Below are 15,317 nucleotides of genomic sequence, written 5' to 3'. Positions count from 1 at the left end.
TTATGTACAGAGTCACTTAGCAGTCCCAGCCCCACTGCTCGACTCTTAGTGCTTATTTTGTCATTTCTCACCTTCACCATGTTATGTTTCTGAGGCTCGATTCACAGCCACAAATTTAGGGCAAAGTTAGTATCTAATTTAGTATGCAATTTGACAAGTCATGATTGGCTTTAACTCGTTCGCTGAGACTGCTTAAAGTCCAATATTTTCAGCATTGACGTGAGTTGGGGGCCAATTTGGGGGCCAACTCGGCAATGCGAAAACATCGGATAAGTTAAATCTGCGCTCAACTTGTTCACCCAACAGCCAATTAGAGTCCTATTTATTCTCCAGCTTCAGGGGTCTGAGCACGTTGGCCAACGTGGGACACGTCATAATGCCAGTAAATCGTAGGCTAAGGTCTAAATATCGGGGTAGCAGAAGACCTATAGCCGCTCAAAAGCAAGTGATGTTAATAATGTGCTGTGTTCGGGTATTTAGGTGCGTTTCAGCCACAGTATCATGCGATGTTTACGAGTCATTTGGATTATCTTATTTGCCGAGGAGATTAAGTGGTGGATAATATGTGCATATTGTCCAATCAGACGCCTTACGGCCCCTCAGACTGACTAGCTATTTTAAGCTATCTATTTACGGTAGCCGGCGTATAGCGAGTTATCTTGACTTCCTTGTATCTTGCTGATAGATCTCGATCTACCGGATGGAAAAGGTCTTAGCTCTGCAGACTTAATTTTTTTAATCTCTTTGTATCTAGTATGGCAGTCTAAAAGAAACAAGTACAAAAATCGCATTTGAATTTGCATTATACTAACTTGGTTAGAAAGCACCGAAGCATGTAGCCAGAGAGTCATTAAAGTGCTGCAAGAGCATCAAAAAGAAGGTGGGTATCTTCATAGATCCAGTCGCGTCCAGCCATAATACAGAAACAGTAAAGCCCAAAGCAGAAACATAACATAGAAACTCCATGTCAGGCATCTGCTTGGGACAACATAGATCAAAAGGCAAGGTCATATCTTCTTGTCGAAAGGTTATTGACCAATTAATTAGCGGAGACATATGTCCACTAGATGTCCTCAACAACGCGGGCGTTCATCGCACGCTGGAACCCATCATCGGCCTGGGATGTAGCGCCGTAGTTGCTCGGGCCTTCGCCGGCGTTGTCGGCAGCGATGAGCTGGCTCTGCACGGTCTGGTTCGTGGCAGGCAAGAAGATAACCTTGCTGTTGGCAGTCTTCGCCATGGCTTGCATGGCCTCGAGGTATCGGATCTGCATAGCAGGAGCAGAGGACAGAATATCGGCAGCCTGGCGCATCAACTTGGCAGATTCGACTTCAGCACGAGCGGCGATGACCTTGCTCTCACCGATTCGCTTGGACTGTGCGGCCATGGAGAGTGAATCCTGCAGGTCGCTGCTGAAGATGATATCTTTGATGAGCATGGACTCGACCTGCACACCCCAGCCGGCGGCGACTTCTTCGATAATCTCCGATGTCGACTGCGCGATCTCCTCGCGACGCTCGATCACGTCCTGGAGGACGCGGGCGCCGATCACATGGCGCAGGGTGGTTTGGGTACGCTCGATGAGCGCTTGTCTGACGTTGCTGATACCAAAGGCAGCCTTGTGAGGGGAGACGACTGCGTAGTAGATGACCGATGTCAGGTTGAGGGTCACGTTATCCTTGGTCATGCAGACCTGGCGGGGCACTTCGACGATCTGGATCTTGACATCGACTGTGATGATGTGCTCGCTGAGGGGGTTGACCTTGACCAGGCCGGGATCGACTGCTCGCTCGAAGCTAAGAAATATCAGTGATAGTTCGACAATGGCGACTTGGTTATAGCTTACCGTCCGAATCGCGAGACGAGACCGACCGCGCCTTGGTCGACGGGCTTGAAGGGGTTGGGGCAGCAGATACAGCAGGGAATAGCTCCGAAGAAACCGATACAATCACCCAAGCTGTGAACTAGGGAGGATTAGATGCGAATAAAACGGAGATTGACGCAAACTTACTCATGCCAGCATACCAGCCGTGGGCATCGGGGTTGTCATCATCGTGTTGAATCCGTGCAGCGTATTTAGGCTGCAGATCACCCATGCGGGCAGGCTGGACATTGATCAGGTGCTGGGGGCCATGGGGGTTCTCTGGGGCCTTGCTCGCACCGGCGCCGTTTGTAGACATGGTGTATAGTGAGTTGAGAAGTTGGGAGGTTGAGGATAGAGGGAAGAGGGAAGGAGGGGATCACAGGGTTTAAATGCAACGTCAAGGCCAAGTAAATAACCCGGGCACCCTTGGAGCTGCACTCCGCAGTGGAGAATAATTAACCTCAGCCTCAGGGCTGAGTTCTCTCCGCAGCCGATTATCCGAGTCGTCGTCATGGACTCATTCACCTACTTCCTATACAGGAAATACTAAGTTAACGTGAACTTATAAGTTTAGTTATCTACGCCTATACATGTATCTAGAGAGTAACTAGTATACCTTTGATCCTTCCATTCCTATTCCCTATTACCCTATTGGTATGCACATTCCGATGTACATTGTAAATATCTCGGCATTGTCATGCCACTTTCCAGATGTCTTCTAGCGGCCCACCAGCCCACCAGGGCGCAAGGGCGCAGGGGGAACAAGGCAGATTTCGGGCAATCCACGTTTCTCCGAACGCGAGCGCGAGAACGAGCTACATCGGGTAACCGCTCTATAGCTCACGCCACCTGGTGCTTGTGACTCGTTTGTCATCATCCATTGGCCCGCGCTCTTGGTTCTCGGGCGGGATCATCGTATTGGCGAGGCAGTGCTGGACACAGAAGTTTGGGTACCTTTGTAGTTGTCGGGGCTGTGTATATGTCGGGCAACTCACTGAGGTATGAGTATAATATTGGACCATCCAAGGTGCTCATGGAATAGACAACATACTTATGAGAGTCATAGCCTCCTATGAAGGACATGGGTGTTTTTGGTCTATATAGCAGATTAGTGGCCAACAATGTATCAACTAGCATCATTGGTCTAGTGGTAGAATTCGTCGTTGCCATCGACGAGGCCCGTGTTCGATTCACGGATGATGCACATTTCTTTTTTGTTTTATTTTTTTATTTATCTCCGACCGAGGATATAGTTATTATCACGGTTTCTAGTACAACATTTCCCTTTTTTTTCTCTTAACGTACTATTTCCATATTACTGCAATTCCAGCCTGTTTGAATTGGTGGCCCAAGTCGGCGTGCGGCCTGGAAGATATATATACACCTGCACAGTCACGGTATGCCTAATGCCTACCCTACCACATAGAAAAACAATAACAATGTTTCGATATTGTATGCACTAAAAAGGCTTTCTACAAGAAACTGACAGCTTTCAGTTATAACTCAACAAATATCAATAGAAATCACCACATAGCACGTGGGTTAGCACTAGTCCTCAACAAGACAATCCTACGCCAAACTCCCCACAGTCGAGATATCACGACATGCACTCGCACGAGAGAACAGACATCCGAGCAGTTACTAACAAATGCTCCGTATTAATCCTATCAAAATGTGTTAGTAAGTCCTAACATTGGCCACTCCACTGCTGACGCCATCAGACTCCAAGTTCACGTCTTCTGGTGCAATATGCGCGGGGTTGAAGTGACATGCAGGTACCGAGTACAATAAATATATGAAATGCCCCTCATCTGCAGTATTGCAAGTGCAATTGCAATTGATTCTTCAATTCTTATTCTATCCTCCCTCCTCCCTCCACCCTCCACTCCCAAACCAAGCCCTAACCGGGACATACATCCAAAATGACCGAAAAGAAACAACTCATAATCAACGCCTTTGCAATGCAATCGCCAAGCCACCTAAATCCAGGTCTATTCCGCTACCCAACAGACCAAGGTGCCGACTACAAAAACATCAAGCACTGGATCGCCCTCGCAAAGAAACTCGAAGACGCAAAGTTCCACGCCATCTTCTTCGCCGATGTCCTAGGTGGTTACGATGTCTACAGGGGACCTGCGAACCTCGATCCTACCATTCCGGCCGGTGCCCAGTTCCCAATCAATGATCCACTCTATAGTATCCCTGCCATGGCGGCCGCGACGGAGAATATTGGGTTCGGCGTTACCGCGTCGACGACATATGACGCCCCCTATGCACTGGCAAGGCGATTCTCCACGGTTGATCATCTCAGTAATGGTCGCGTTGGTTGGAATATTGTTACCTCGTATCTGGATTCGGCAGCGAGGAATTTCGGGTTGGATACGCAGGTCGAGCACGATGAGCGGTACCGCATTGCGGATGAATACCTGGATGTCACGTACAAACTGTGGGAAGCGTCGTGGAGGGACGACGCTGTGACGTTCGGAAAAGGTGGTTCCCAGAGCCAGCCGTACGCCGACCCAAAGGGAGTCCGTCAGATCAACCACAAGGGAAAATACTTCCAAGTTCCCGGTCCGCATCTGTGTGAGCCCAGTCCTCAGCGCACGCCGTTTATCCTTCAGGCGGGAACATCCACTGCTGGCAAGGCCTTTGCAGCGAAGCATGCCGAGGCTGTTTTCCTGCATGCGCAGAAGCCGGAGCTTGTTCGGCCCTCTGTTGATAGTATTCGGCAGCAGGCTGCCGAGCTGGGCCGGAATCCACAGGATATCAAGATTGTGGCCGGGGCGTTGGTCATTGTTGCTGAGACGGATGAAGCCGCGCAGGCCAAGTTTGATGAGTTGAAGACGTATGGTGATCGGGAGGGTGCGCTTGCTCTGTTTGGTGGCTGGACGGGGTATGATTTGTCGACGTATGATGATGATCAGGATTTCCGGTTTGTGGAGTTGCCTGCTGTGCGGAGTATGGTAAATCACTGGGCGAGTACTGTTCCTGGGACTGAGGGTCAGAAGTGGGATAAGAAGACTATTGCGGAATATTTGGTTCTTGGTGGGAATGGGGTCAAGATTATTGGAAGTGTGAAGACTGTTGCGGATGAGTTGGAGCGGTGGGTTAGTGTTGGTGATGTTGATGGGTTCAACTTGAGTTATGCTAGTTTGCCGGATACGTTTGATGATGTTATTCGGTTATTATTGCCTGAGTTGCAGCGTCGTGGGTTGTTCTGGTCTGATTATGCGGTCAAGGGAGGGACTTTCCGGGAGAATATGTATGGCAAGAAGGGCCAGGCGAGACTCCCTGATGCGCATCCTGGAGCCAAGTATTTCTGGAAAGAGGGCCAGGAAGTGCCTCCATATTCATTGGAGTCTAATTAGGTAGCTCAGACTTAAGAACAAGTTAGCTTCGATTAATAAGTTATGTTCATTTCAGTACAAGTCGTTACAAGTAGTTAGGGTTAGTCCACCCCACAGCCGTGAATGTAGTCAGCTACGCAGACGGGAGTTCACCAACTGTTCCTGCCGAGAATCCTCGTATTCACAACTCTTACCCGACTCAACTGCCTCCTCGGCTCCACACAATCTGGCCGTGGCCGAGTCACCGAATTTGTTAGCGTGGCCGAAGCGCTAACATTCGTCTATACAACTTTCTCCACTTCTGCGGCGTTTTCAGGCTCTGATTGGCGAGTCGCCGCCGGTTCTCCATCCTTTGCATGGGTCAGTGACCGACTTCACTTTTTTCCCCCATGGCACCGTCTGATACTGGGGCCCGTTTGCGGGGTTTCTCGGTGTAGAGAAGAGCGAGGTTTTATTTGTTTTGTCAAACTTTTTCCAATCGGAAAACCCGATGCTTTCGGCCTAGGCTGGCGGCTTTCTGGCCATGGGTGATTTGATATTTGCTTTTGACACTTGACTTGACTTGAGTTGTGTTTATTTGTTCACTCTCGAGGATAATTCTACACCATGCAGATCTCTCGCTGTGGTATTCACGGTTTCCATGAAGTCCTTGGAATTGATACTGATGAGATCCGCTTCTACTGGGCGATTGAGAGCAACGAACGAGATGCTGTTCAAGTCGCGTATCGCATTGTCGTGACGACAGACGCCAAATCTCTCGAGTCAGATAGTCCGGACTGCTCTACAGTTTGGGACTCTCAGCGAGTCGAGAGCAATGAACAAAGAAACATCATCTGCAACACCACCAACGGGTTCCAATCTACCTGCAGTCATTTTTGGAAGGTCATAGTGTGGGATCAGGCTGGAAATCCCTACCACAGTGCGGTCAACCACTTTTTCACAGCCTATCCGAGGTCTCATCTTTTGCCACCGTATAGCATGAACCAGACCTACATGCCTCACACCAGTCTGATTTTCCGATCCTGGTTCGAGGACGAGGCAAATCGCTGGAAAGCGGTTTGGATTGGTGATGGAGGCGACAAGCCGATTTACCTCCGCAAATCCTTTGAACTGGCGCGACGCCCCGCGAGGGCAATTCTGTTTGCATCTGGTCTTGGCCATTTCAACATGACTGTTAATGGCCAGGCTGCTTCGGACCATCGCCTTGATCCTGGCTGGACCAACTACCACCGTCGAGTCCAATTCACTTCTTATGATGTGACAGACCAGCTTGCTGCAGGGCAAAATGCCCTGGGCGTTCACCTGGGCAACGGTTTCTACGCCGGAGACAAGGGCGATGATCGTTTCTTCTGGCCGATGTACGAGGACAACACGTATGTTCGGTACGGGAATGAGCTTTGCTTCTTTGGCGAGTTGCATCTTTTTGACGAGGATGGAGAGCATACTGTTCTCATCTCGGATGCTTCGTGGAAAGTCAGGAAGAGTGCCACCACCTTGGCCAATATCTATGCATCTGAAACGCATGACCGGCGCCTTTATCCCTCAAGCTGGGACTGTGCTGAATTCAATGACGCGGCATGGGCACCAGTCAAGCCTCTCACTGGACCCAGAGGTCAGATTTATTACCAGACTCAGCCTCCGGTTGTACTTCATGAGACATTTGAGCCGGTTAGAACATATAGTCCCAAGAAAGGGACTGTCTGTTACGACCTCGGCCAGAATGCATCAACCATGGTCAAAATCGCAGTGGAAGGCCCCGCAGGTTCAGAAATTATTGTTCGATACTCCGAGACTGTAGGAGAAGATGGCACCGTTCTGATGCCTGATCCTCTATTCAAGGAATTTGAGACGGGTGTCTTCTCCCGGATCTTCTTGGCTGGCACTGGGAAACCTGAGATCTGGGAGCCAGACTTCAGCTTCACCAGTGCTAGATACATTCAGGTGGAGGGCGTATCGTTGGAAGTGGGTGATCAATTGCCAGTCATTCATTCTGCAGTTGGTCGTCACATCTCGTCTGCCGCCAGAAAGCTCGGAACGATCAAAACCGACAAAGAAGATGTAAATACATTGCTCAACGCTCTCTACTGGTCATTCGCCAGTAATCTTTTTAGTTACCACACGGATTGTCCTCAGATCGAGAAATTCGGCTGGCTGGAAGTCACTCACCTGCTGGCTCCCGCCACACAGTACATCCGCGATATGGAGTCCTTGTACACCAAGATTCTTGATGACATCCTGGACACCCAGGAGCCTAGTGGTCTTGTGCCAACAATGGCACCTGAGATCCGCTATATGTGTGGTCCACTGCACGATACTATCACCTGGGGCTGTGCCTTGTGTCTGCTTCCTGATATGCTACGACAGTACTACGGATCTACACATGTGATTCCAAAGGTGTACCCAGCTGCTGTCCGATATATGGACTACATGCAGACCAAAGAGCGCAAAGGTGGATTGATCGAGCACGGTCTTGGCGACTGGGGCCGAGGCATTGCATTCGGCAACAACCAAGCCAACATTGAAACGGCCATTTACTACCGCTGCCTCCAATGCGTTGAGATGATGGCTCGCGAGCTCGGAAAACACGAAGAAGCCGAGAAATTCAATCAATGGGCTGCACGCGTCTATGCCACCTACAACCGCCACCTCCTGGTGACTGATGACCCATCTCGTCCCTACGCGTATTACACCTCGCTCGACAACTACCCCGAGCGAGACCGTGATGCCATCGCACAAGCAATGGCTCTGCAATTTGGCCTTGTGCCTGCCGAGCACCACAATGATGTGATGGCCGCATTTCTGGACGATGTATCAGACGGCAAGATCCGCGCTGGTGAAATTGGCCTCCGTTTCCTCTTCAATACTCTGGCTGATGCCAAGCGACCTGATCTCGTATTGCAAATGGCTAGACAGGAAGAACATCCATCCTACATGCGTTTCCTCCGCCGCGGTGAGACTACTTTGCTTGAATTTTGGCAGGATGAATGCCGGAGTAAATGTCATGATATGCTGGGCACAATCTATGAGTGGTTCTACGCTGCTGTTCTAGGCCTGAAGCCTATTTCGGATGCATACCGCACTTTCGAGATTGATCCTCCTTATAACTCCGAGTTTGAGCATGTGAAGGGGTCGGTTGATTGTCCTTATGGATTAATTGATATTGAGTACACCCGCTCCGAGACCTCTGTGACATTGAGTCTTACTGTGCCCTTTGGAACGACAGCTACTGTTAGACTACCGGGTGATATGAAGAAAGCCGAGTATGGTCAGAAGAAGGAAAAGAGAATTGCCGTGGAGGGAGCGGACCTAACGCTTACCCATGGATTGTATACCGTAAACATTCAACTATAGATGTATCCCGAAATGGAATATATTAGAATCATGGAATTTGACACCGAGATATCCCGAATCGCACTCGCTTAATCCCGCATCTCCACATTCCGGGAAGAAAATAAGAAAATACCAGTCATGAAGGACTCCCCAGAATGGCATATGCTCCACCCCCACAACCATAAACATACCGGCAACAATCACCGACTAACACCTTAAGAGCTTATTCCAGCTAGTCTCCGTCTTCGGGAAAGATCAGACCGAAAGTCTGTGCTTGAATCTCGCTTCGCCGTGGCGAAACCCGGAAAACCCGTTGGGCCACACCCCGGGTATGGGTCATGCCAAGGCTAGAGTCTTTATACCCTCCTGTTGGATGTCTATATAACGTCGATCCCCACGGGGTATATCCCCAGACTGTGAAGTGGTTCTACCATAGCATTATTCTACACCATGCCTAATCTTAAGACCTTGTTAACGGCCGTGTTCCTAGCCACTGGAGGTAAACCACACACCCCAATCCAATCCAGTCTATAACTATAAACACAAAGAATCAAAGCTAACAACCCCAGGTTTCCTCTTTGGCTATGACAGCGGTATCATCACCTCAACAATTGGCCAAACCCAATTCATAAAATACTTCTCCAACCCCAGCGACACAGTAACCGGCGGAATCGTCTCAGCCTTCCAAGGCGGCGCCATCCTAGGAACAATCATCAACATCTTCACCGGTGACCGACTCGGCCGTAAATGGTCTGTCTTCACTGGTGCCTGTATCTCCTGCTTTGGATGTGCGTTGCAGGCTGGCGCCGTTAATATGGTTATGCTCATTATCGGCCGCTTTATTGCCGGCGCTGCTGTTGGTATGCTCACTTCGGTTATCCCCATGTATGCCGGTGAGATTGCCGAGTCTTCATCCAGAGGTATGATGTCTGGATTGTTGCAGTGGATGCTGAGTTGGGGTTTCTTGGTTGCGCAATGGTTGGGTTATGGGTGTTCTTTCAATGAAACTGAGTTCCAGTGTAAGTGCTTCTAGCCGTTATGACTGTACCGTATCGCCTTTCATGCTGACATCCATCTCTAGGGCGCTTTCCTCTCGCTTTCCAATGTGTCCCCGGTTTAGCCCTCATCAGTGGAGTCCTATTCCTAAACGAATCCCCCCGCTGGCTGATGGAAAAAGACCGCCACGAGGAAGCCCTCGCCGCCCTCCAGAACCTCCACGGCGACGGCACCCCGGAGAAAACACAGTACATCGAGCTCGAATTCCAAGAAATCCGCGAGACAATCCAAGCAGAGCGCGCTCAGACCAAGATCTCCTGGACAACCATCCTCCGCAAACCATCCTGGCGCCGCCGTCTCATCCTCGGCTGTGCTGTGCAAGCCTTTGGCCCTCTATCCGGTATCAACGTGATCAACTACTACGGCACACGTATCTACTCTTCCCTCGGAATCGACACCCAGACTTCCCTCATGATCATCGGTATCAGCGGTGCACTGTCAATCGTCTATTGCACAGGTGGTCTCTGGGCTCTTGAGCGTGTCGGCCGTATCAAGCCGCTCATCTTCTCGGCTGCGGGTATGGCTGCTGCACTCGTCTGCAATGCTGCCATGTCGCAGCATTTCAATGAAGAAAATACGAACCAGCTTCGGGCTATGGTCGCCATGAACTTCGTGTTTAGTTTCTTCTATACATTCGTCGGTATCATCTCTTGGGTTTACCCTGCTGAGATTTTCCCCGTTGATGTCCGCAACCAGGGTAACTCTATTACCACGTTCACGAATTGGACTATTAATTTGGTCTTTGCGCAGTTCTCGCCTAATGCGCTGTCGACTATTGGGTTCCGCTATTTCTATGTCTTCTTTGTTTTTAATTTGGTCGCTATGTTGTCTTATATCTTCTTCTTCCCCGAGACGAGGGGTAAGACGTTGGAACAGATGGATATCCTGTTTGGGGATGAGGCACCGGCTGGTCTTGAGAACGAGAAGGAGACTGTTGAAGTGGTGGAACATGCTAGCAAGTGAGCGAATCATGTTGACTGCTTGCTTGACTTTGATGATGATGTGTGGAGAGTCCTACGACTGTTATTGTCCTATATGCCAATGTATTCAATATTAATTATTTCACTATAGCCACTCCTTCCGCGACATCGTACAAAAGAGCCACCTACATAGTCTATAACCGACAGGTCTGTCGAAATGGCAACGCGATCTGATCTTCTTTGTTGCCATATACTCGAGCGCTGCATCTATCCAAGCGACTGCGATATTGATGTTGCTCGTTAACTTGTTTGAACAAACTATAAGAATCAATACGGTTATTTCTTTGTTCTTGTATCTCAGACCAAATCTATCTCATATCCACCCAAGTTACACATCCCACCAACCCTCCATATAAGACCTCAAATCCAGCTCCTCCGGTAACCGCAAATGCGGCGTCAACTCCGCACCAGGCGTGATCTCCTTAGTAGTCCACCCATTCCCAAACCAAGCAAACCGATTCCCACTAGCATTAACATAAGAATACTCCCAATCCTCCCAGCGCGGATCCCTCCGAATATAATTCGCATGCGACGCACTGCCAGGGAATAACCCATGAATCCTGGACCCCGGTTTGCCACCATTATACCACGAGCTACAATTCGCCGACCAGACAGTCCGCGGGTAGAAATTGTCGCAGTATTCGACGAAGTCATCCGCTGCTGCCTTGGATGGCGCCATTGATTTGATGCCCTGACTGCGGAGTTTGCGGAGTACTTTCGCGATGTATGTTACTTGGTTTTCGACGCTGTTGGGTACTGTGCCGCTGTGGCCTGAGGAGTAGGGCCCACCGAGCCAGAGGAGGTTTGGGAAGCCTGGTGTTGCGAAGCCGAGGTAGGAGTATGGGAAGCCGAAATGGCCGTTGCGCTTCCAGGCAGTTTTTAGGTCGATCCCGTTGGCGATTATTGAAAAAGGGGGTGCGTGGTCTATGTTTGCTCCTGTTGCGCAGATTGTTATGTCTACTTGTCGTTCTGTGCCGTCTTCTGTGACGATGCCTGTTGGGGTGAAGCGCTTGATTTTGGTTTGGATGTAGCTGACGTTGGGTTGGGATAGGGCTTCGAGGTAGCCTGGTCCTGGTGTTGGGCGGCGGCAGTTGGGTGGGAAGTCGGGGACGATCTTTTCTCCTAGTTCGGGTTTGTCTTTGATGCGTTGGAGCATTAAGTTGGTCCATTTCTCTTTTAGAGCGTGGTTCTCCGGTGTGTCTTTGAAGATTGCCCCGAAGCGTTGGAAGTAGCCTTTTTCGACGTCGCGTCGGTACTCCAGGTATGCTTTGGGGTCTTTGAATGTCTCCAGTTGGGACTCGGAGAATAGATTTGGCTCCAGCCGGCGGACTCCGACGTTTCCGCTGCTGAATGAATCCGCAATCCAGGTTGGGTTCCGGGCGTAATGGTCGACATGACTAGCGAGCGGCTGGATTGATGGGAGAACCTGCAAGCCAGAAGCGCCGTTGCCGATGAGAGCCACTCGCTTTCCTTTCAGGTCGACATTGGGATCCCAGTTGGAAGAGTGGAATAGTCCCCCTTTGTAGTTGTCAATTCCCTCGTAGTCGGGTAGTTTCCAGGCATTGAAATGGCCAATGGCGTTGATCACGACGTCCAATTCTTCTTCATAGACCTGTTTCATGTTAGTGCTGTTTCCTCAATACTACCAGGTAGCATTTCCTACCTTGTTCGACCCATCGACGTGCTCAATGGTAACTTTCCACTTTCCTTTCTCGGGATTCCATTCAGCCTTTTGTACTTTCTGCCCTGCGCGAAGATACTGGTAGACATTGTGCTTGCGTGCAACTCCTTGCCAGTAGTCTCTAATCTCCTTTCCCTGGGCAAACTCTTCCGTCCATTGGGTATTCGGCGTGATATTGGACTGGTAGACATGTGCAGGAATGTCACAACGAACACCCGGGTATGTATTCTCAAACCTGTTTAACGGGTTAGCAACTTGCTCCTCTGCTAAAAAGACAGAAGATATACCATGTTCCGCCCTATTAGCACTGTTAGCTTATGTAGAGAGCAAGTAATAAAGTAACATACCACATCGGCATTCTTATCATAGATCCGCAGATCAAGTCCAGGCAGCTTCGCTGGTAGCATCACTCCTGCTGTAATCCCTGCCAGGCCTGCTCCAATAATACCCACCTTGATGGGCCTCACTTCATCAACTGGGTGCTCCTCCAGCTGGAACGTGGAGTTCTTTTCCTCCGGTGAGGTGTTCACCTCGCTGTCCACTGTCACGGTAGTCGCGCCCTTCACGTCGGGGTTACCCCGGATTGATTCGGGAACATGTCTAATATTCGAGAAGGGGACATCCCCGACTGGAGTATCCACGAGAGCCATGATACGTATACGAGTACTCAGTATGTGTGTGTAATGAGAGTGGTCATGGGTGACTCGGACATGTCGACTTCTTGTAGGTGAATTCACCCCGCTTGTACCTGCACGTCATTCGCAGCGTTTCACACGAATCCAGCATGTTCCCCTTCGCATCTGATAACTGCGCTGTCGCATACTCGCAGTTGCGATATCTGCGGCATTTCATTGGCGAGATTCACACCATCGCGGTGCCTGATGACGTGCGGGGGATCTCAACATTCTCCCCACTCTCGTCGCCATCAATTTACATTATATAATCCTCTATTGTCTCGGCCGACTTGTATATGCACATGTTAGGCAAACCGGCTGAAGCACTAAGTTAACCGCTCTGAGGGGCCCGAGACTGCTCTCAGGGCTGATCTTTCAATCTATGTAAAGTTTTCTCCATTTCATCTTTCAGCTTCTTTTTTCCCCCTATTTTATCTAATGCAATTGTCTATCTAGCGCCGTATCTAATTATCTAAAGTGAAATTTATCTTAGTCCTTCCCTTCAGGATTGATAATCACCCTTTGGGCCTCGAGGCTGCTACTGTCGGACTGCTCCTCCGTCTGCGCCTCAGATTGATTCCAACGGCCGAAGACCGCGAGAATCGTGAATGGGATTGTGAACCCCCACAGTGCGAAGCCCAATGCCATCTGGTTCAGGTTAGGCCAGTGAGTTGCGCCCACAGCGTAGGCAATGGTGCTACCAATGGACTCCCACGATCTCAGAATGCCCGTTGTTCTCGCGATATCGCCGTCTCCCTGTGCCCCTTTGATCTCGGCCATCAACCAATAGATATAAGTTTGCAGCACCTCATAGAAGAACTTGAAGAAAAGGTAGACCGCGAAAGCCGAGTTGAAGAAGGGGCCATCTCCCAGGTCAAACGCGGGTGCTTCAGCCATGCGGGAAAGTTTCACCTCTGTGGTGGCATTCCAGATCCAAGCTGCTGTGACAAAGACAAGGACGAAAATGTACATGCCCTTAGATCTAGCTTCTCTTGACACATGATTCAGATCGAGAATTACTCCCGTCAATATATTGGCTGAGGCGCCAACCACAGCTGTCAGGAAAGATGCAAGCGCTCTGGAGCGAACAGTGAAATATGCTAATTTCTGTCAGCGATATCATCGAGAAGAAGGACATCAGAAGCCGTACATGTCAAATAGTTTCCTTGGTAAGTTGTGCCAAACTGTCCAGCGAGAAAGACCGGAATAAGTAATAGCATATACTTATTCCTCAATTGCTTCCAGATAGCGCGAAACTCAATAGCGAACGTCGTTTTCTTCATGTAAGGGATCTTGGTGCCATTACTTCGGATCACATCCTGTGGTTGTGACAACAATAACGCAAATGGAGCTCCAAGGGATGAAATGGCAACAAGCCCTAGGTATGTTGTGTAGGTGACCTTGCCGACATGTGCAGTATTGACATTGAGCGCGAGGGATATCGCACCACCAACGAGCGGTCCCAGCTGCCGGATACCCATCCAGATTCCAACGTATCTAATATAATGGTCAGTTCAATCAAAAAAAGTTGCTTGATAATTTCCACTTGCCGTCCCCGTTTCTCCTCCTCCGGGTATCCAACCGCAATGGCAGCCTCACTGGCCCATAGAAGAGATGCTCCCACTCCACAGAGACCCGCCCCAAGCAAAAGAAACCACTCATTGCCATAGCGGTTGTTGCAGTATAGACCGGCCGCATAAGGAGTGTAAAATGCCGCTCCGATGAACAAGGTCCATTTCGCACTGATTTTGTTGGTGACACCGCCAGCAAGAAAGCAGCCCACTGACATCAATCCATATGTCAATGCATTCGCGGCGTTGTTCAGCAAAGGCTAGGTAGAGTCAGCGATATTTCTGCAGAGCTTCAATACTTGGAAGTGACTTACACTAGCGTTACCTCCGGCTCCAAGGTTGTTAAGGGCAGTCCAGATTCCCGGCTCGCAAAAGGCGACCAACCCTACTACAATAATCTGCAGAAGGCATGACCTGTAAGCTCTTTTTACTCGATCGAAAGCCATGGTAGAGATGGGAGGTTCCTGTCGCAATTATGGTACCAGGGAGAGGCCCTACTAGTTAGTTTATATTCGAGAGAGAAATAGCACGTCAGGGCCCATAATAGTCGCGATATTCTGATTAAGTCTGCTGTCTGCAGACCCCCACATTCGCCTAGGTGCATACAACAGATTCAACATAGATAACATCTACCTAACAACAGCAGACGCAAAACAAGGCAGCTTGGTGTGAAGTATCGTCCAAAATGGGTCCTCTTATCGATCTTTACTCTAAGCGTGGGGGCGTGTCCTATGAACACTGAGTTTAAGATCACATAATGGTCCACAAATATGATGAATCGTCAAAAGAAGTGTAGTGTTCAAATGACTCCCAT

General features: G+C 49.6%; 6 protein-coding genes across 6 annotated transcripts; 3 read left to right on the top strand and 3 right to left on the bottom strand.

Moving 5' to 3' along the window:
* Positions 1-1,063: 1,063 nt before the first annotated feature.
* Positions 1,064-2,180, bottom strand: PENARI_c016G10362 (slipin family protein; the record flags this gene model as incomplete). The annotated part of the gene is made up of 3 exons (XM_022634162.1): positions 1,064-1,796; positions 1,847-1,964; positions 2,012-2,180. 3 exons carry the CDS (start codon positions 2,178-2,180, stop codon positions 1,064-1,066), a joined length of 1,020 nt encoding a protein of 339 aa, XP_022486043.1.
* A 1,606-nt stretch (positions 2,181-3,786) lies between these two features.
* On the top strand, positions 3,787-5,232 carry PENARI_c016G07229 (LLM class flavin-dependent oxidoreductase; the record flags this gene model as incomplete). The annotated part of the gene is made up of 1 exon (XM_022634099.1): positions 3,787-5,232. The coding sequence occupies one exon, from the start codon at positions 3,787-3,789 to the stop codon at positions 5,230-5,232; it is 1,446 nt and encodes a 481-aa protein (XP_022486193.1).
* A 585-nt stretch (positions 5,233-5,817) lies between these two features.
* On the top strand, positions 5,818-8,562 carry PENARI_c016G00025 (uncharacterized protein; the record flags this gene model as incomplete). Its single annotated transcript, XM_022633938.1, has 1 exon — positions 5,818-8,562. The coding sequence occupies one exon, from the start codon at positions 5,818-5,820 to the stop codon at positions 8,560-8,562; it is 2,745 nt and encodes a 914-aa protein (XP_022486002.1).
* A 429-nt stretch (positions 8,563-8,991) lies between these two features.
* On the top strand, positions 8,992-10,560 carry PENARI_c016G06376 (sugar porter family MFS transporter; the record flags this gene model as incomplete). Its single annotated transcript, XM_022634079.1, has 3 exons — positions 8,992-9,040; positions 9,111-9,560; positions 9,623-10,560. The coding sequence occupies 3 exons, from the start codon at positions 8,992-8,994 to the stop codon at positions 10,558-10,560; spliced, it is 1,437 nt and encodes a 478-aa protein (XP_022486095.1).
* A 345-nt stretch (positions 10,561-10,905) lies between these two features.
* On the bottom strand, positions 10,906-12,908 carry PENARI_c016G04590 (flavin-containing monooxygenase; the record flags this gene model as incomplete). The annotated part of the gene is made up of 4 exons (XM_022634036.1): positions 10,906-12,189; positions 12,241-12,493; positions 12,546-12,556; positions 12,606-12,908. 4 exons carry the CDS (start codon positions 12,906-12,908, stop codon positions 10,906-10,908), a joined length of 1,851 nt encoding a protein of 616 aa, XP_022486028.1.
* A 513-nt stretch (positions 12,909-13,421) lies between these two features.
* PENARI_c016G05658 (uncharacterized protein) lies at positions 13,422-14,949 on the bottom strand (the record flags this gene model as incomplete). Its single annotated transcript, XM_022634058.1, has 4 exons — positions 13,422-14,032; positions 14,083-14,429; positions 14,591-14,763; positions 14,818-14,949. The coding sequence occupies 4 exons, from the start codon at positions 14,947-14,949 to the stop codon at positions 13,422-13,424; spliced, it is 1,263 nt and encodes a 420-aa protein (XP_022486114.1).
* Between the last annotated feature and the right edge of the window lie 368 nt (positions 14,950-15,317).

The sequence above is a fragment of the Penicillium arizonense genome (assembly GCF_001773325.1).
Source record: "Penicillium arizonense strain CBS 141311 chromosome Unknown PENARI_contig016, whole genome shotgun sequence".
NCBI classification, from domain to species: domain Eukaryota; kingdom Fungi; phylum Ascomycota; class Eurotiomycetes; order Eurotiales; family Aspergillaceae; genus Penicillium; species Penicillium arizonense.
The sequence above is the reverse complement of the archived record's forward strand: the minus strand, read 5'-3'. Positions and strand labels throughout refer to the sequence as shown.